This window comes from Sinocyclocheilus grahami, unplaced genomic scaffold (assembly GCF_001515645.1).
Source record: "Sinocyclocheilus grahami isolate Dianchi unplaced genomic scaffold, SAMN03320097.WGS_v1.1 scaffold45.1, whole genome shotgun sequence".
NCBI lineage: Eukaryota > Metazoa > Chordata > Actinopteri > Cypriniformes > Cyprinidae > Sinocyclocheilus > Sinocyclocheilus grahami.
The window spans coordinates 1,603,676-1,617,916 of record NW_015505224.1 but is presented as its reverse complement, the minus strand read 5'-3'; the positions used below and the strand labels follow the sequence as shown (position 1 = coordinate 1,617,916).

The following is a 14,241-nucleotide window of genomic DNA, read 5'->3' as shown; positions in this document are numbered from 1 at the left end:
TTCGTGAATGAATTGTTTGGTGCGATTTGCGAACCGATTTAACGGGTTCATTGAAAAGAATCAGTTCGTTCTTGAATCAGAAACCGCTTCTGCGTGTCAGGGCACGTGATGTATAGTAAGGAGTAACGATATGTTTTAAATGTAGTGAAGTAAAAAGTACAATCTTATGCTTTGGAATGTAGTAAAGTAAAAGTTACTCAACATAAAACTACTCCAGTAAAGTACGGATACTTGAAAAATTTACTTAAGTACAGTAACGAAGTAAAACTACTCCGTTACTGTCCACCACTGCAAATTACAAGCATAGATAAATATAATAGAACAAAGATACAAATGAAAAACAGTGCTTTACATTTTTTTCAGGTAGTCTTAACAGTATTCATGTACAGAAATTGAATAATCAAATGTAAAATAACACTGCATAGTCTTCACTGTATAAATTAAATCTAATAAATCTGTTAAAGCTACAAAAGTTATTTTTCTCTGTGTTTTGTTGTTTGATTAACATTCATGACACAGAAAGCCTCATTAAACTGCTGTGAACCAAAATACTGTTACACATCCATTTTCTTTCTCAATTGTTTACCTTCACCTTATGTCTCGCGGATCCAGCTCCAACTGAAACTCGCGAGACACATTCACATCAAATGTTGATTCGGTAGAGTTACACTCACGAGACTTATTCGTACGGAGCCCCTAAAGGGACATGGTGGTGGGAAAAAAATTCGGGGTGGGAAGAAATTTTTTTTTTGCATTGTCGCAAAACTTTTGCATTCTCTCGCAAAGATATTTTGCGTTCCCTCGCAAAACTTTTGCGTTCTCTCGAGGGAACGCAAATATCTTTGCGAGAGAAAGCAAAAGTTTTGCGAGGGAACGCAAAGTTTCTCGAGGGAATGCAAAAGTTTTGCGAGAGAACGCAAAAAATCTGACAAATATTTTTTCCTCCCACCCCAAATTTTTTCACTCAATCTGATTTTTTTCCACCATCATGTCCCCTTAGGGTCTCCGTATATTCGCAATCTCAAAAGTACATAATTTCCGCCAGTTAAACGTTTCATTTGCATGCTGTTTTAACATGTGCTTATTCAGAGCGAGTACACCCGAAGTGTACACTAAAAGGCTGGTCAAAAAGCACCTGATTACTTAGTCATCTTATTTATCGTCCGATTAAGCTAATACTGTCAAAAACACTCAAGGCTTACATATAAACACAGTTAATTATGTCTAAAGTGAAAGTAAACAGTTGAGAGAAAAACAGATGCAGCTCTTAAAGCAGCAGTACTACTAAACATGCTGCCGATTGTCATTAAAGGGATAGTTCACCCAAAAATTTAAATTCTGTCATTATTTACTCAGTCGTGTTGTACCAAACATGTATTAATTTTTATTTATTCCTGTGCTGAACACAAAAGAAGATATTTTGAATAATGTGGGTAACCAAACATTTGCTGGTCCCCACTGACTTTAACAATAGGAAACAAAAAATATGAAAGTCACTGGGGACCAGCAACTGTTTAGTTTCCCACATTCTTCAAAATAGCTTTTTATATGTTCAACAGAAGAAAGAAACTCATTCAGGTTTAAAACAATTTGAGAGTGAGTAAATGATGACACAATTTTCATTTTTGGGTGAACTATTCCTTCAATGTGAAAGGGGTCATATGATCTCTTTGGAGTGTTACAAGCTCTTGGTGCATAAAGAAGATCTGTAAAGTTGCAAAGACTAAAGTCTCAAATCCAAAGAGATATTCTTTATAGAAGTTAAGAGTCAACCACGCCTACCTAAAACAGCTCATTCTAACACGCCCCCACCACATGTCTACGTCACGATGTGGGAAGATTTGCATAACGCCGCCCAAATGTTCACGCAAAGAAAGGCGGCGTAACTTTTATTCTCGCTGTAGTATTGTTGCCGCTGCCGCCATGTCATGAAGACACTGTGTGCTTCGTTGTGAAAACGAATCTGCTTTGTTTGGCCTTCCAAATAGAGGACACAACTAGAAATCAGTGGTTAAGTTTTCTGTTCCGGAACAGTTCAACCCAAATATTCAGATGTGTGCAGCGCATTTTATGGAGGACGAGGACAGTTTCCTGGGAGAGTAACGTTAGCCTACAATGCCGGTGTCTGTTTCTATAAAGTGGGGTAATTCCAACTTTGCAAGGACAGTTTCTTGGCGCTTCTGACTCACAGTCTGTAAGCACGTTTTCATATTTAAAGAATTTGCCACTGACGATTCAAACGTGAGTTTTGAGCAGTGTAGAGTAGGCATGGACCGATTACCGGTTTCAAGGTATACCGCGATTTGAAAATTTCACGGTTTCAAAACCACTAATATTTTCCGTTATACCGTTCCTGCGGTATGCACTGTTTATCATATCTCCTCAAAGACTGAAAGTGTAGGAATCCCTCAGGTTGAGAGCAGTGTAGAGAGAGTAACACGACCCTCCTCCTCCTGTTGGTGCGAGCGCACGGTCAGTCATGTGTGTAGGATGGCCAAGGACAGTTTCTTGGCGCTTCTGACTCACAGTCTGTAAGCACGTTTTCATATTTAAAGAATTTGCCACTGACGATTCAAACGTGAGTTTTGAGCAGTGTAGAGTAGGCATGGACCGATTACCGGTTTCAAGGTATACCGCGATTTGAAAATTTCACGGTTTCAAAACCACTAATATTTTCCGTTATACCGTTCCTGCGGTATGCACAGTTTATCATATCTCCTCAAAGACAGAAAGTTTAGGAATCCCTCAGGTTGAGAGCAGTGTAGAGAGAGTAACACGACCCTCCTCCTCCTGTTGGTGCGAGCGCACGGTCAGTCATGTGTGTAGGATGGCCGAACTAAGGAGCTTCCCCTGGAACTTACGCGATCGGCAACCGGACATTTTTTGTCTTATTGCAGCTCATCTCTGTTCTGGACACCTCCTGCTGTCAGAGAGTGAATCTGCGTCTCATTCAGAGTATCTGCTGTTTGCTTTGTTCAGGCATGTAGTATAATTTCACAAAGCTAGTCAGAACATTCGGTTTTTGCTTCAAATTGGGTTATTATTAAATCAAATTATGTATATGAAATTATATAACTAAATGATATGAAATTATATAAATTATATGTATATGAATTATATAACTAAAATTAAATAACTGTAATTACAGATTTAGGTTAAATAAAGAGGTCTTTGTTTTTCTTCTTTTTAGGAAACAACTCAAAGAAAAAATAAACAAATTCTACTGTTCCTAATATTCTGTATGTTGCTCAAAAACAAAATATATTGTGTTCAGCGGTTTTTATTTTATTTTACCCAGTCATTTAAAAATAAAAAATGTAAATAAAAAAACATTTTAGAGCTGTAACAACAATACCGTGATACCGTGAAATTTTTGCTTAAGGTTATCATACTGTCAAAATCTCATACCGGCCCATGCCTAGTGTAGAGTAACGCTTGTTGTTTGTCGTTTCTCTGATCACAAATGCAGACATGGTTTTATGTTTACGCAGCGCGATACGCAACGTGTAAAAAGACAGTATAAATCATTATAATCAGTAATTATGTCCCCACTGGATGCAAAAAATGCCTCGTTTATAATAGGTTTTACTGGTTTTGTCTCGTCGCGCCGGGACACGGCATCACAGTATAGTAAGGGGCGTAACATTTCCGTCACACGCTGGAGGTATTTGGCCAATCACAACGCACTGGATAGCTGGCCAATCAGAGCACACCTCACTTTTCAGACCGATGAGCTTTGTAAAAATCAACGCGTTTCAGAAAGGCGGGCATAGAGGAGAAACAATTATGTACAGTATGTGGAAAATGTGTTTTTTTAACCTTAAACCTCTCTTGACTGAAGAACTTTATACAGTTGCTAAAGCTCAGCAGTAATAAAATAACTTGAAATTTTCAACAACTTTTCACTTCATATCTTTTTGCACCAAATAGTATTGATAACAGTATCGATAAGTACCGGTTTCAATAAGCAGTATCGATATCGGTAGCGATAAAATGTAAACGATACCCATCCCTAGTCCACGCCTTTTCAGCCCCAATTCTTCACTGCGCGTCTATTTTAACTTCAAAAGGCGGTTTGCGCTGGTGCAAGCTGTTAGTAAATCTGGCCCTAAATTATTTATTCAATTTATATTAAATAAGCTATCTTTATGGTATATACACAGTTCAGAAGTTTGAGGTGGGTAAAAGTTTTTATTTTTTTTAAAGTTTTTTTAAAAAGTCTTTTATGTTCACCAAGGTACACGGTAAACAGTAGCTAACATTGTGAAATATTATTTCAATTTAAAATAACTGTTTTGCATTTTAATATTTTAAATGTGGTTTATTCCTGCATTATTTTCAGCAGCCATTAAGCCATGCATTTCAAAGAAAAGCATTTATTTAAAATAGAAATCTTTTGTTAAATTAGTCTTTTCTGTCCCTTATGAACAATTTAATGCATACTTGCTAAATAACAGTATTATTCATACTTTTGAACAGCAGTGTATATGAAACTAAAACAGGCCATATTTTTATCATTCAGCACATTGAACAGCGTGAATTATATCACTGAAAAGAATATTTCATCAGCATCTACATTTCCTCTTGCACTCATTTCCACTTTACCTATCATGTGACACCCATTACGGGCAGATGGATGCACAAACAACAACCCTCTTATATAGTTAATTACATAATTACAGATGGCCTTTCCCATCAACCCTTTATAGATAAAGAAACACAATCCAAGTGCAATAGACATTCAGCCCACAAACCACCCACTCACATCCAGACACTGATGACAACCTGACTAAAGTCTGACTATAACTATAGCAGATGTGACCCCGGCTGAACGCTTGCCTAAATTTTAGGGAAATTACCGATACGTTTATGAACCTCAATCTGGTGTAATCCTGTCATCATCCTGACAGACTACTAACAGACAGATGTTAGAGGACAGGCTCAAACACTCATAAGTGACAGCAATGATTATATAATATATCATTTAGTGAAAGTGCAATAAAAGTGTTACTTAACTTTCTTCCAAGTTCAAAACATTTCAGACCGATCAAAACTAGCAACTATATGCATAAACGTCAAAAAGTTCTGACTGCTTACAATGTCATTCATTCAGCATTCCGGACATTGCATTCAAGCTATACATTTCATAATTTCAAATTTGACAAAGGGTCTAAAAATACTACTACAGTACGTAAAGTTGGATAATCAGTGCTTAATCAGAAACAGCAATCCTGTTTCTAAGACTAAATAAACAGCTAGTTCAGTCTCAATCAGCACAATGACATAAAAACAACACTTCTCATTGCCTTAATTAAACATGCATAAGACAAACAGACAAAGTGTTAAACTACTGACTCATCAAGCACACACACAAGTAACACACTGTAACATGGAGACTTAACATATGTAGAGTGTCATTCATTCTCTCTCACTCACAAACTTGCACACACATAGACACATAAGCCACGTGTAATGCGCATGGTAAATCATGTGATGGGTTATGCCTGAAAACAGTGCTCATCTATTTCTTTCATATTTTCTCAAGCCAATGCAGTCAGAAGACAGTAATAAAGATAACTAAAAGTATGATCAGCAACTACAATTCAGAAACCAACAAAATGTCCAAATCTGTTTCAACGCCTTTATTAAAACCTCTCCAGCCTAATGTCATTATTAAATGGGTCATATAATTTTTTTAATGCAAAATCCACTTATCCAACGTATTTTTAACTTAAGAGCTGGTGTAGCTATTTTTATTTTGAATGTGCAAGGCTTCCACTGTCAGCCACTTGCAGTTATTTTATGCTGCTTGATATTGCATATTGGTTTGTTACCATATTTCAATTTATTAGCGTCTAAGATGGTGCCGACGCTGATGGCTGCCTCCGTGGTGTGCTCCGCAGTTGTTTTTATGTTTTTGTTAGTTTGTCCTGTCTTTAGTTATATCCCTGCAATCAGTTTCACCAGAGACGAATTGCTGGACATTCGGAAGTACACACCACCCGATATTTTGCCGGTTTTCGACTATTCGGATGTTTTGCTGGACATTGTTGTCGGGGGAGCTGTGGCGCTGATCAAGCGCTTCAGGATGCGCAGACGGGGGAAGCGAGCCGGCGCGCTCGTGAAGCTCAGACAGCGCGGATTCAGAACGCCGTTGCCTAGCATCCATCTGGCGAACCTCTGCTCTCTACCCAACAAAACAGACAAACTCCTTCTGCTCTCCCTTATTTTTAAGCAGTTGTTGACATCCTATCTAAAACGTGATTTAGCAAAAAAAACAACAACAATCCGGCTCATTCGTCTCCTCCGCATCACCCTGGTGCCATTTTGGAGAATATCAGCTGGACGTAAACAACGTATGCTGTTCTGTGTCAGCTGCGTCACGCAGGATCGGTTTCCTATGTTGTTTGCACATTTGATTTGAATGAAAACAACATATCCGCGTGACGCACCTGAATGCACAGAATAGCATACGTTGTTTACGTCCAGCTGATATTCTCCAAAATGGCACCAGGGTGATGCAGAGGAGACGAATTGTTGAATAAAATGTTTTTTTTTTCTTCTGCACACAAAAAGTATTCTCGTAGCTTCGTATAATTGCGGATGAACCCCTGATGTCACATGGATTATTTTACAGATCTTCTTGCTACGTTTCTGGACTTGGGAACATTTCAGTTGCGTTGCTGTCTATGCAGGGTCAGACAGCTCTCAGATTTCATCAAAAATATCTTAATTTGTGTTCTGAAGATGAACGAAGGTCTTACGGGTTTGAAACGACATGAGGAATTAATTAATTACAGAATTTTCATTTTTGGGTGAACTAACCCTTTAACTTGGGACCTTTGGGAAAGATATGCAGAGAGGAAAGTTCCACAACTTATGAGGCGTTTCCTTATTTCCTAAGTTTTGCATCACCCAATAGACATCACTGATGTGTAAACTGATGCATATACCCATGTAACATCACAAAGCTTCAAAATTCAAGATCAAGAAAAAGTTGATTCCTTACGTTACAACACCTTCAATTGTTGTACTGAACATCTTTGATTTGACTTTAATTCAAAATGTTAAATTTAGGGCAAGCGACAGATCACAAAGTTGAAGAGTTAGGTGCCTTACCTCTCTCGTACAGATCATGTGGGGCTTTTTCCTCAGCTCAACACATTTCCTGAGCTTACAGATCTGATGGCCCATTTTTCGGTTCTGGCAACTCCTGCATTCCCCACAGTTGATCTTGCGTAGGCAGGGCGTGCAAACATCGCACTGAATTCTCTTTTTCTTGTCTCTCCTCTCTTGAACTTGAAGTAAACGCAGTTGAATATCCTCAATTTGGAGAGGAGGGTTTCCTGACTCCCTGTGCTCCAGAACCAACTCGGAGTCGCTGTCAAATGAGGACTGGGTGCTTTCTGTGCTACTGGAGAGCGACGCCGTCGCCTGAGGCCCACGGCCCATTTCACAAAGAGTGCTGTTGTAAATGGTCATGCTCAACGAGAGGAGAGAAAGCGCTCCTTCTTTCTTCATCGACATTTCAGCATCGTCAATTTCATCTTTGGTGTCCACGTCTGCAGTGCTTTCAAACTCATTTTTTTCCTTCTGGGGAGCATTTGCAATGTTTTCAAGTGCTGGTGATTCATTGGAGGACCGACAAACTTGGGAGGCTACGGTCTCACCTGCTTCCATGGAGTTTTCTGGAGTGGTTTGAAAAGAATTGTCGGGAAAGTTTGTGTGTGGAACGATGAGTTGAACCTCCTCAATTTGACCTGAAAAATATTTATCCGATTGTGAAGGGGAGGGAGTTGTTGGGCCTGAGGTATTATTGTTGTAGGCAAAGTCCACGTTATTGACAGGGTCAAGAGGGTCACGCTGCTCAACAAACGCGGAGTTTGGCTGCTCGCTAGGAGCAGAGCAGCTTTCGTTTTGTACAGTTTCTGTGCCTGCTTTCACCGTCTCTTCCTCTGCCTTGTCAGTGTTGTGAACAACAGTCTCTCTGTGATCCTCCGCAGTTTGCTCTGAACTTATGTTAACGCTCTGTCCCTCTCCAGTGGGAATTACAGCACCCTTTTGTTGTCCATCACCATTAGGATCATGAACTTCTAACCTTTTAGTATCAGTATTCTGTTCCCTGATCTTCAGACCTCCCTTTTTCTTTGTAACCACTCTCCTGTAGGACTTCACTTCCCTAAGACATGAGACACTATTGCGAGGTGACTTCCCTTTCCCATTACGTTTTGACAACAAGCCATTTTGGTTCACAGAACCATGCGTGTGCCTGGATCCTTTAACAATGAGGACATTCTTGACTGTCCTCTTGCTGGGCTTGCTGACAGCAGTCCTCTGGGCAGCCTTGGCTGCCTGTTTCTTGTCTATGGCCTTCTTGATCTCGCCATTGGCTTTGAGAAAGTTGACCTTTTGCCTCCTAGTCATGGAAGCTTTCACCCTCCTAACATTTTGCTTTTTGGATGCACAAGATGACTTCTTGGGTGCTTTGGGAGTATGAGGCATAGCTGAAGCAAGTGACGGTGAGGGAGGAGGAGTTCAGGATAGCCGGCATGGGAAACAGTATAAAAATGACTCTGGGCAACAGAACTTTTCAGATCTTTCATGTAATGTTCCCTGTTTCGAGTAAGATCACTTTGACATTTTTTCCCACTGATGACATATGGATGTATGGCCACCTGTGGAAAGGACAATTCATTATTGAATTATGTAGCATGATGTAGCATCTGATTATGTTTATTAAAGACCCCTTAAATTAAAATTGGGTTTAAAAAATTTAAATTTAGGTACAATGTATTAAGCGCACAAACACATTAGGGATATTACTACTAATAAGACAAATCCACATGCTTACCAAAAAGTACCATGGTATTGCATGGTTTTCACACTGTAGTGTTACCATAGCTTTTGGACACAGGCATGTTTCTTTAGACAAGTACCATGATGGTACCTTAAATATCATGGTTTATGACTATGGTAATCATTACCACGCATCTTTTTATGAGGGATACTCAAAGTTCCTATATTCATATGTTTATTGGTTTCAGCTGTTTGTTTACATGTGTATATGCGACTCAAGTGTTTTGCCACTTAAGTTGTCATGAGTCAAATGTAAATACAAATTAGGCAAGTGTGAGGTACGTTTGTTCTGACAAGCGGATCTAAAGACACTCACAAAAGTTTAAACGCTGGCTCTGTCTCAAACCTAGTGAGCTCCCTACATACACAGCGTTTTAGTGCGTCATAGGCTCGTGCAAAACTGCGAATCACGCGCCTACGACGCCCAAAAATCTTGTCCAAGTAGTGCACTAACTAGGCTTTGTGACGGCAAGTAGTGCACTAACTAGGCTTTGTGACGGCAAGTAGTGCACTAACTAGGCATTGTGACGGCAAGTAGTGCACTAACTAGGCTTTGTGACGGCAAGTAGTGCACTAACTAGGCTTTGTGACGGCAAGTAGTGCACTAACTAGGCTTTGTGACGGCAAGTAGTGCACTAACTAGGCTTTGTGACAGCAAGTAGTGCACTAACTAGGCTTTGTGACAGCAAGTAGTGCACTAACTAGGCTTTGTGACAGCAAGTAGTGCACTAACTAGGCTTTGTGACAGCAAGTAGTGCACTAACTAGGCTTTGTGACAGCCGTTGTGGCGGACTACTCGCTTAACGTTCTCACACGCTTATCTCTCTAACAACAGTTCGTTTCAGTTTCTATAAGCCGCTCTACTAACTTTCAAACGTGATACGAAGCAAATAATCAAACAAGGGGGCTTTATCCGTGGGTTGCTGCATTGTTACGAACACTTTGAAGGGAGTTGAAATACTTCACATACCGGAGAGAGACTGTCTGAGGGCTAATAATACTCCCCGCCTGGACGACACGACCGATCCTTCAGCATTTCTCCTCGATGGATCTTCCCTAGGCACGCGTGAATAACGTCTTCACAGCGTATCTTCGAGCTGTACCCCTGACATGCCGCCACAGACACCAAAGCACCGGATAAAAGGCAAATCCTTCTTATGCCAATCCACTCACGGCAGCTCTGCCAGACTCGACCTACACTCTCCAGTCGACTTCAGGATGTTTAATGGACGTCGGCGTGAGGCGGCGGGAACACCCGGACTGGATTGCTGTTCTCAGGATAGTCAATCTGTGCAGACATCAGCATCTATCCATTTTGAGGCTGCTAGCTCCCTGCGCTCGAGCTAACTGCTAACACACGACTTGACATGACGTCAGTGTCACTGTGACTATCGTCGCTTCTGAGTTTACCAACCCCCGCAGACCCTTATATACACCTCTCATTATTATTATTATCATCATTATCATCATTATTATTATTATCATTATCATCATTATCATTATTATTATTATTATTATCATTATTATTATTATCATTATTATTATCATTATTATTATCATTATCATTATTATTATTATTATCATTATCATTATCATTATTATCATTATTATTATCATTATTATTATTATTATAATTATTATTATTAATAATAATTATAATAAGAAATGGCTTCATAACCCTTTCCAGACTGAAACATGTCAACTATTTTGTTTCTCATCTGTTCTTGAATTTCTTTCGATCGCGGCATGATGTGTTGCTCTTTAATCATGCTTCTCTTTGTCAGACAGGTGCTATTTAAGTGATTTCTTGATTCAACAGGTCTGGCAGTAATCAGGCCTGCGTGTGGCTAGTGAAATTTAACTCGGCTTTCTAAAATAATGTGGTTAATCACAGTTCTTTCATGATTTAAGAGGAGGGGCAATTAATTTTTCACGTAGGGCCAGGTAGGTTTGGACAGCTTTTTTCCCTTAATAAATGAAATTATCATTTAAAAACTGCATTTTGTATTTACTTGCTTTATCTTTGCGTAATATTAAAACTGGTTTGATGATCTGAATCTTTTAAGTGTGACAAATATGCAAAAAATAAAAAAAACAGGAAGGGGGCAAAAACCTTTTCACATATATATATAGCAGTTAGATCTCCTCTGCATGTTAAAATTGTCAAAAGTCAAAATTCCCATCAAGTTTTGTCTGTGATCACTAATATGTTTTCTACTTGATTTATTTTAGCAGCAGCCTCACAAAAACTCTCAAGCATGTGTACACCCAGTATGGTGTCAAGAAAGGACTGTATCGTGGCCTGTCCCTCAACTACATCCGCTGTATACCGTCACAAGCTGTTGCCTTCACTACTTACGAGTTCATGAAGCAAATTCTTCACCTAAACTAGAACAATCAGTGACTAAGCCTTAAAGGAACGTGTTGAAACAACCCGCGGCGACATCACAGCAGTCCTGTCTGCCATTCCAGAGACCAGTCATCTGAAATCCAGTTCTTACTAAACACCCACACAAACGGCAAACCTGTGGCTTTGCACAGCCCAGCAACAATCACTATGGATACAGAGACAAAAGCTTGCTTTTCCGTTCTGTGTGGATCAGAAACAACGACACTGGAAATCCCATGGAAACCTGCGTCTGAAACTTGCTTGTGAGAAGCTGTCCCATTTCAGATCGAACAATATGCCTTAATCTTTCACTCATATAAGCAAAACACAACATCTCAGTAGATTTGACTTATGTGGACAGTTTCTCTAGGTATATCACAGTGCTTTTAACTATGACTGATGACGTGATTTTTAAGTCAAATATGGAAGTTGATTTTTCTTTGCTAAATTTCATTCATATGTTGCTTTATATTTCAGCAAATCCGAGTCACCTCAAGTCTTATTGACTGATATTTGTCTCTTTTTGTGATAAAGATGACTTTCCTCTGCAATTCAATAATACAGTGAATGAAAGAGAGTGTACATAATGTCTATGCAGTATTCAGTCATGTTCGCATGCCGATGTTACTGTGGCTCAAGTTTAATATCTGATTGATGCCTTACAGTGCAGGTTAATTCACAATCTCCCTTTTGGAAGAAAGCAATCAAATGAGAATGTGTGGTGATTAATAGCACAGCTGATATGTATATGAATCTTAAATTATTATTCACTGATTTGTGATAGGAACTACACGAGTCCCTTAAATAGACTTTCACCAGGCCAGATTAAAATGTATTGTTTTTTTTTATATATATATAAAATTTATTTATTGCCTTGTTTTGTATTGTATGGAAATGTGCTCCCTCAAAGTGTTGCCTCATTTGCCTTCCGGTTGTAATTACTTGCTTTTTTGTTGTTGTTGCCATGTGGTGGCAGTGTTGCAGTGAATCGAGTCCTTAAACCTCTTTAAATTGGATTTTTCATGAACATGTTGATTGTTTAGCTGCATGTGTTTCCAAAGACGAAGGGGAACATTTATGTGCGTACATTCAACAGTGACTGATACAGTTTTATTACTGAGTGAATACGTGAGTTGTGAAGGTCATGATTCATTGATCACATTTCAAGTTTATTTGCACTAAATGCCATCAAGCTAAATCACTAGAATGGGAGGATTGTCTTAAACTTATCTTTGCTGATTCTTGAGAACTGTGGCGAAAGTTCGTCTTGCTGCTTTGGATAAATCGCCTTTATTATTTATTTGTGTTATATTGGTATAATGAATGGATATTATGCCAGATTGAAATGGTTAATAGGCATTGAACAAATTAACAATGAGGATACTTTTGTACATGTGATTGTTAATTTGTATGTATGTTTAGATGATCATTACAGAAATGTACAGTAAATGTCAGACCAATATCTTTGGAAATAAAAATAAAGGCTTTTTTGTCTTGTGCTAGAGTTTCTCTTGATTGCTTTCATATAATTAAAATATGATTGATGAATTGCCGGTAAGTATTTGCATGATCCCATTTTACACTATTTGTCATCCAGTGGGATTTTCCTATAGTTCCCTCATTTTTGTTTGGAAATGCATTTATTATAAAACACCTCCCACATAGCAATTCATTTGCATTTATTTCCTCCTAAATTTGTAAGGTACTGTTGTTTGATAACCCCTTATTTGACTGGAAAATATGTTGCAAACAAAACACTGGTTATAGAGTATGTCTGTCTTATCATGTTACCATGCAAGTCATAAAAAAGCAGAGCTCACTTGCCAGTGTGGATTTTTGGCCTTCTGTACTTTGAATAAAATAGTTATTCTAAGGCCATTAAAGGACTTTATACTGCTTTATATATGGTTTATATACTCGTATACAAAGGTTTAGGGGCAGTATGGGTTATTATTCTTTTTAATAAAATTTTCTTTAAAGAAATTATACTTTATATATGATACTGAACAAATTTATTATGGTTTTCACAAAAGCAGTGCAACTGTTTTCAACAATGATAAGGTTTGTTGAGCAACAAAACAGCATACTGGAATCATGAGAATCATGTGAAGCTGAAGACTGGAGTGGTGGCTGCTGAATTCAGCTTTGCATCACAGTAATAAATTACATTTTAAAATATATTAAAATAGAAAAGTAGTTTTTTATTGTAATTATATTTATATTGTAAATTGTAATAATACTGCATTTTTGATCAAATAAATGCAGCCTCAGTGAGAAAAGATTAAAAAATCTAAACACACACACACACACACACACACACACATATATATATATATATTAGTGCTGTCAAACGATTAATCGTGATTAATCGCATCCAAAATAAAAGGTTTTGTTTACATAGTATATGTGTGTGTACTGCGTATATTTATTATGTATATATAAATATTCATACATGCATGTATATATATATTTAAGAAAAATATGTTACGTTTATATATTAAATATATTTATATATGATATCATTTATATGAATATAAATATATACATGTAAATATTTTCAAAGTATATGCTGTATGTGTTTGTCTTTATATATACATAATAAATAGCCTATACACAGTACACACACATATATTATGTAAACCAAAACTTTAAAAACTGTATTTATTTTGGATGCGATTAATCGTTTGACAGCACTAATATATATACATATACATTTTTTAAATCTTTTATTCTCACCGAGGCTGAATTTATTTGATTCATGTATTCACTCAATAATAAATCTCTCTCTCTCTCTCTCTCTCTCTCTCTCTCTCTCTCTCTATATATATGGTGGCCAAAATGATTAGAACACTAGTATTTTCACCAGCTAAAAAAATGGTTTTAAGTCAGCTATTTCTATCTTTTGCTGTAGTGTGTCAGTAGGAAATATCAGTTTACATTTCCTAACATTAATTTTGCCATTAATTGTAATAATCTAGTGAGATTTTTGTCTGACA

The 14,241-nt window shown here is 37.9% G+C and overlaps 1 protein-coding gene across 1 annotated transcript in view; it reads right to left on the bottom strand.

Annotated features, from left to right (window-relative positions):
* The window catches only part of LOC107582512 (methylcytosine dioxygenase TET3-like), a 69,978-nt gene extending 59,691 nt beyond the window's left edge, over positions 1 to 10,287 (bottom strand). Inside the window, exons 1-2 of the mRNA XM_016268394.1 lie at positions 9,827 to 10,287; positions 7,120 to 8,675 (exon numbers count right to left, since the gene is read on the bottom strand). Of these exons, the coding sequence (XP_016123880.1) occupies positions 7,120 to 8,502 (1,383 nt within the window). The 5' untranslated portion in view covers positions 8,503 to 8,675; positions 9,827 to 10,287. The remainder of the gene's footprint in view (positions 1 to 7,119; positions 8,676 to 9,826) is intronic.
* Between the last annotated feature and the right edge of the window lie 3,954 nt (positions 10,288 to 14,241).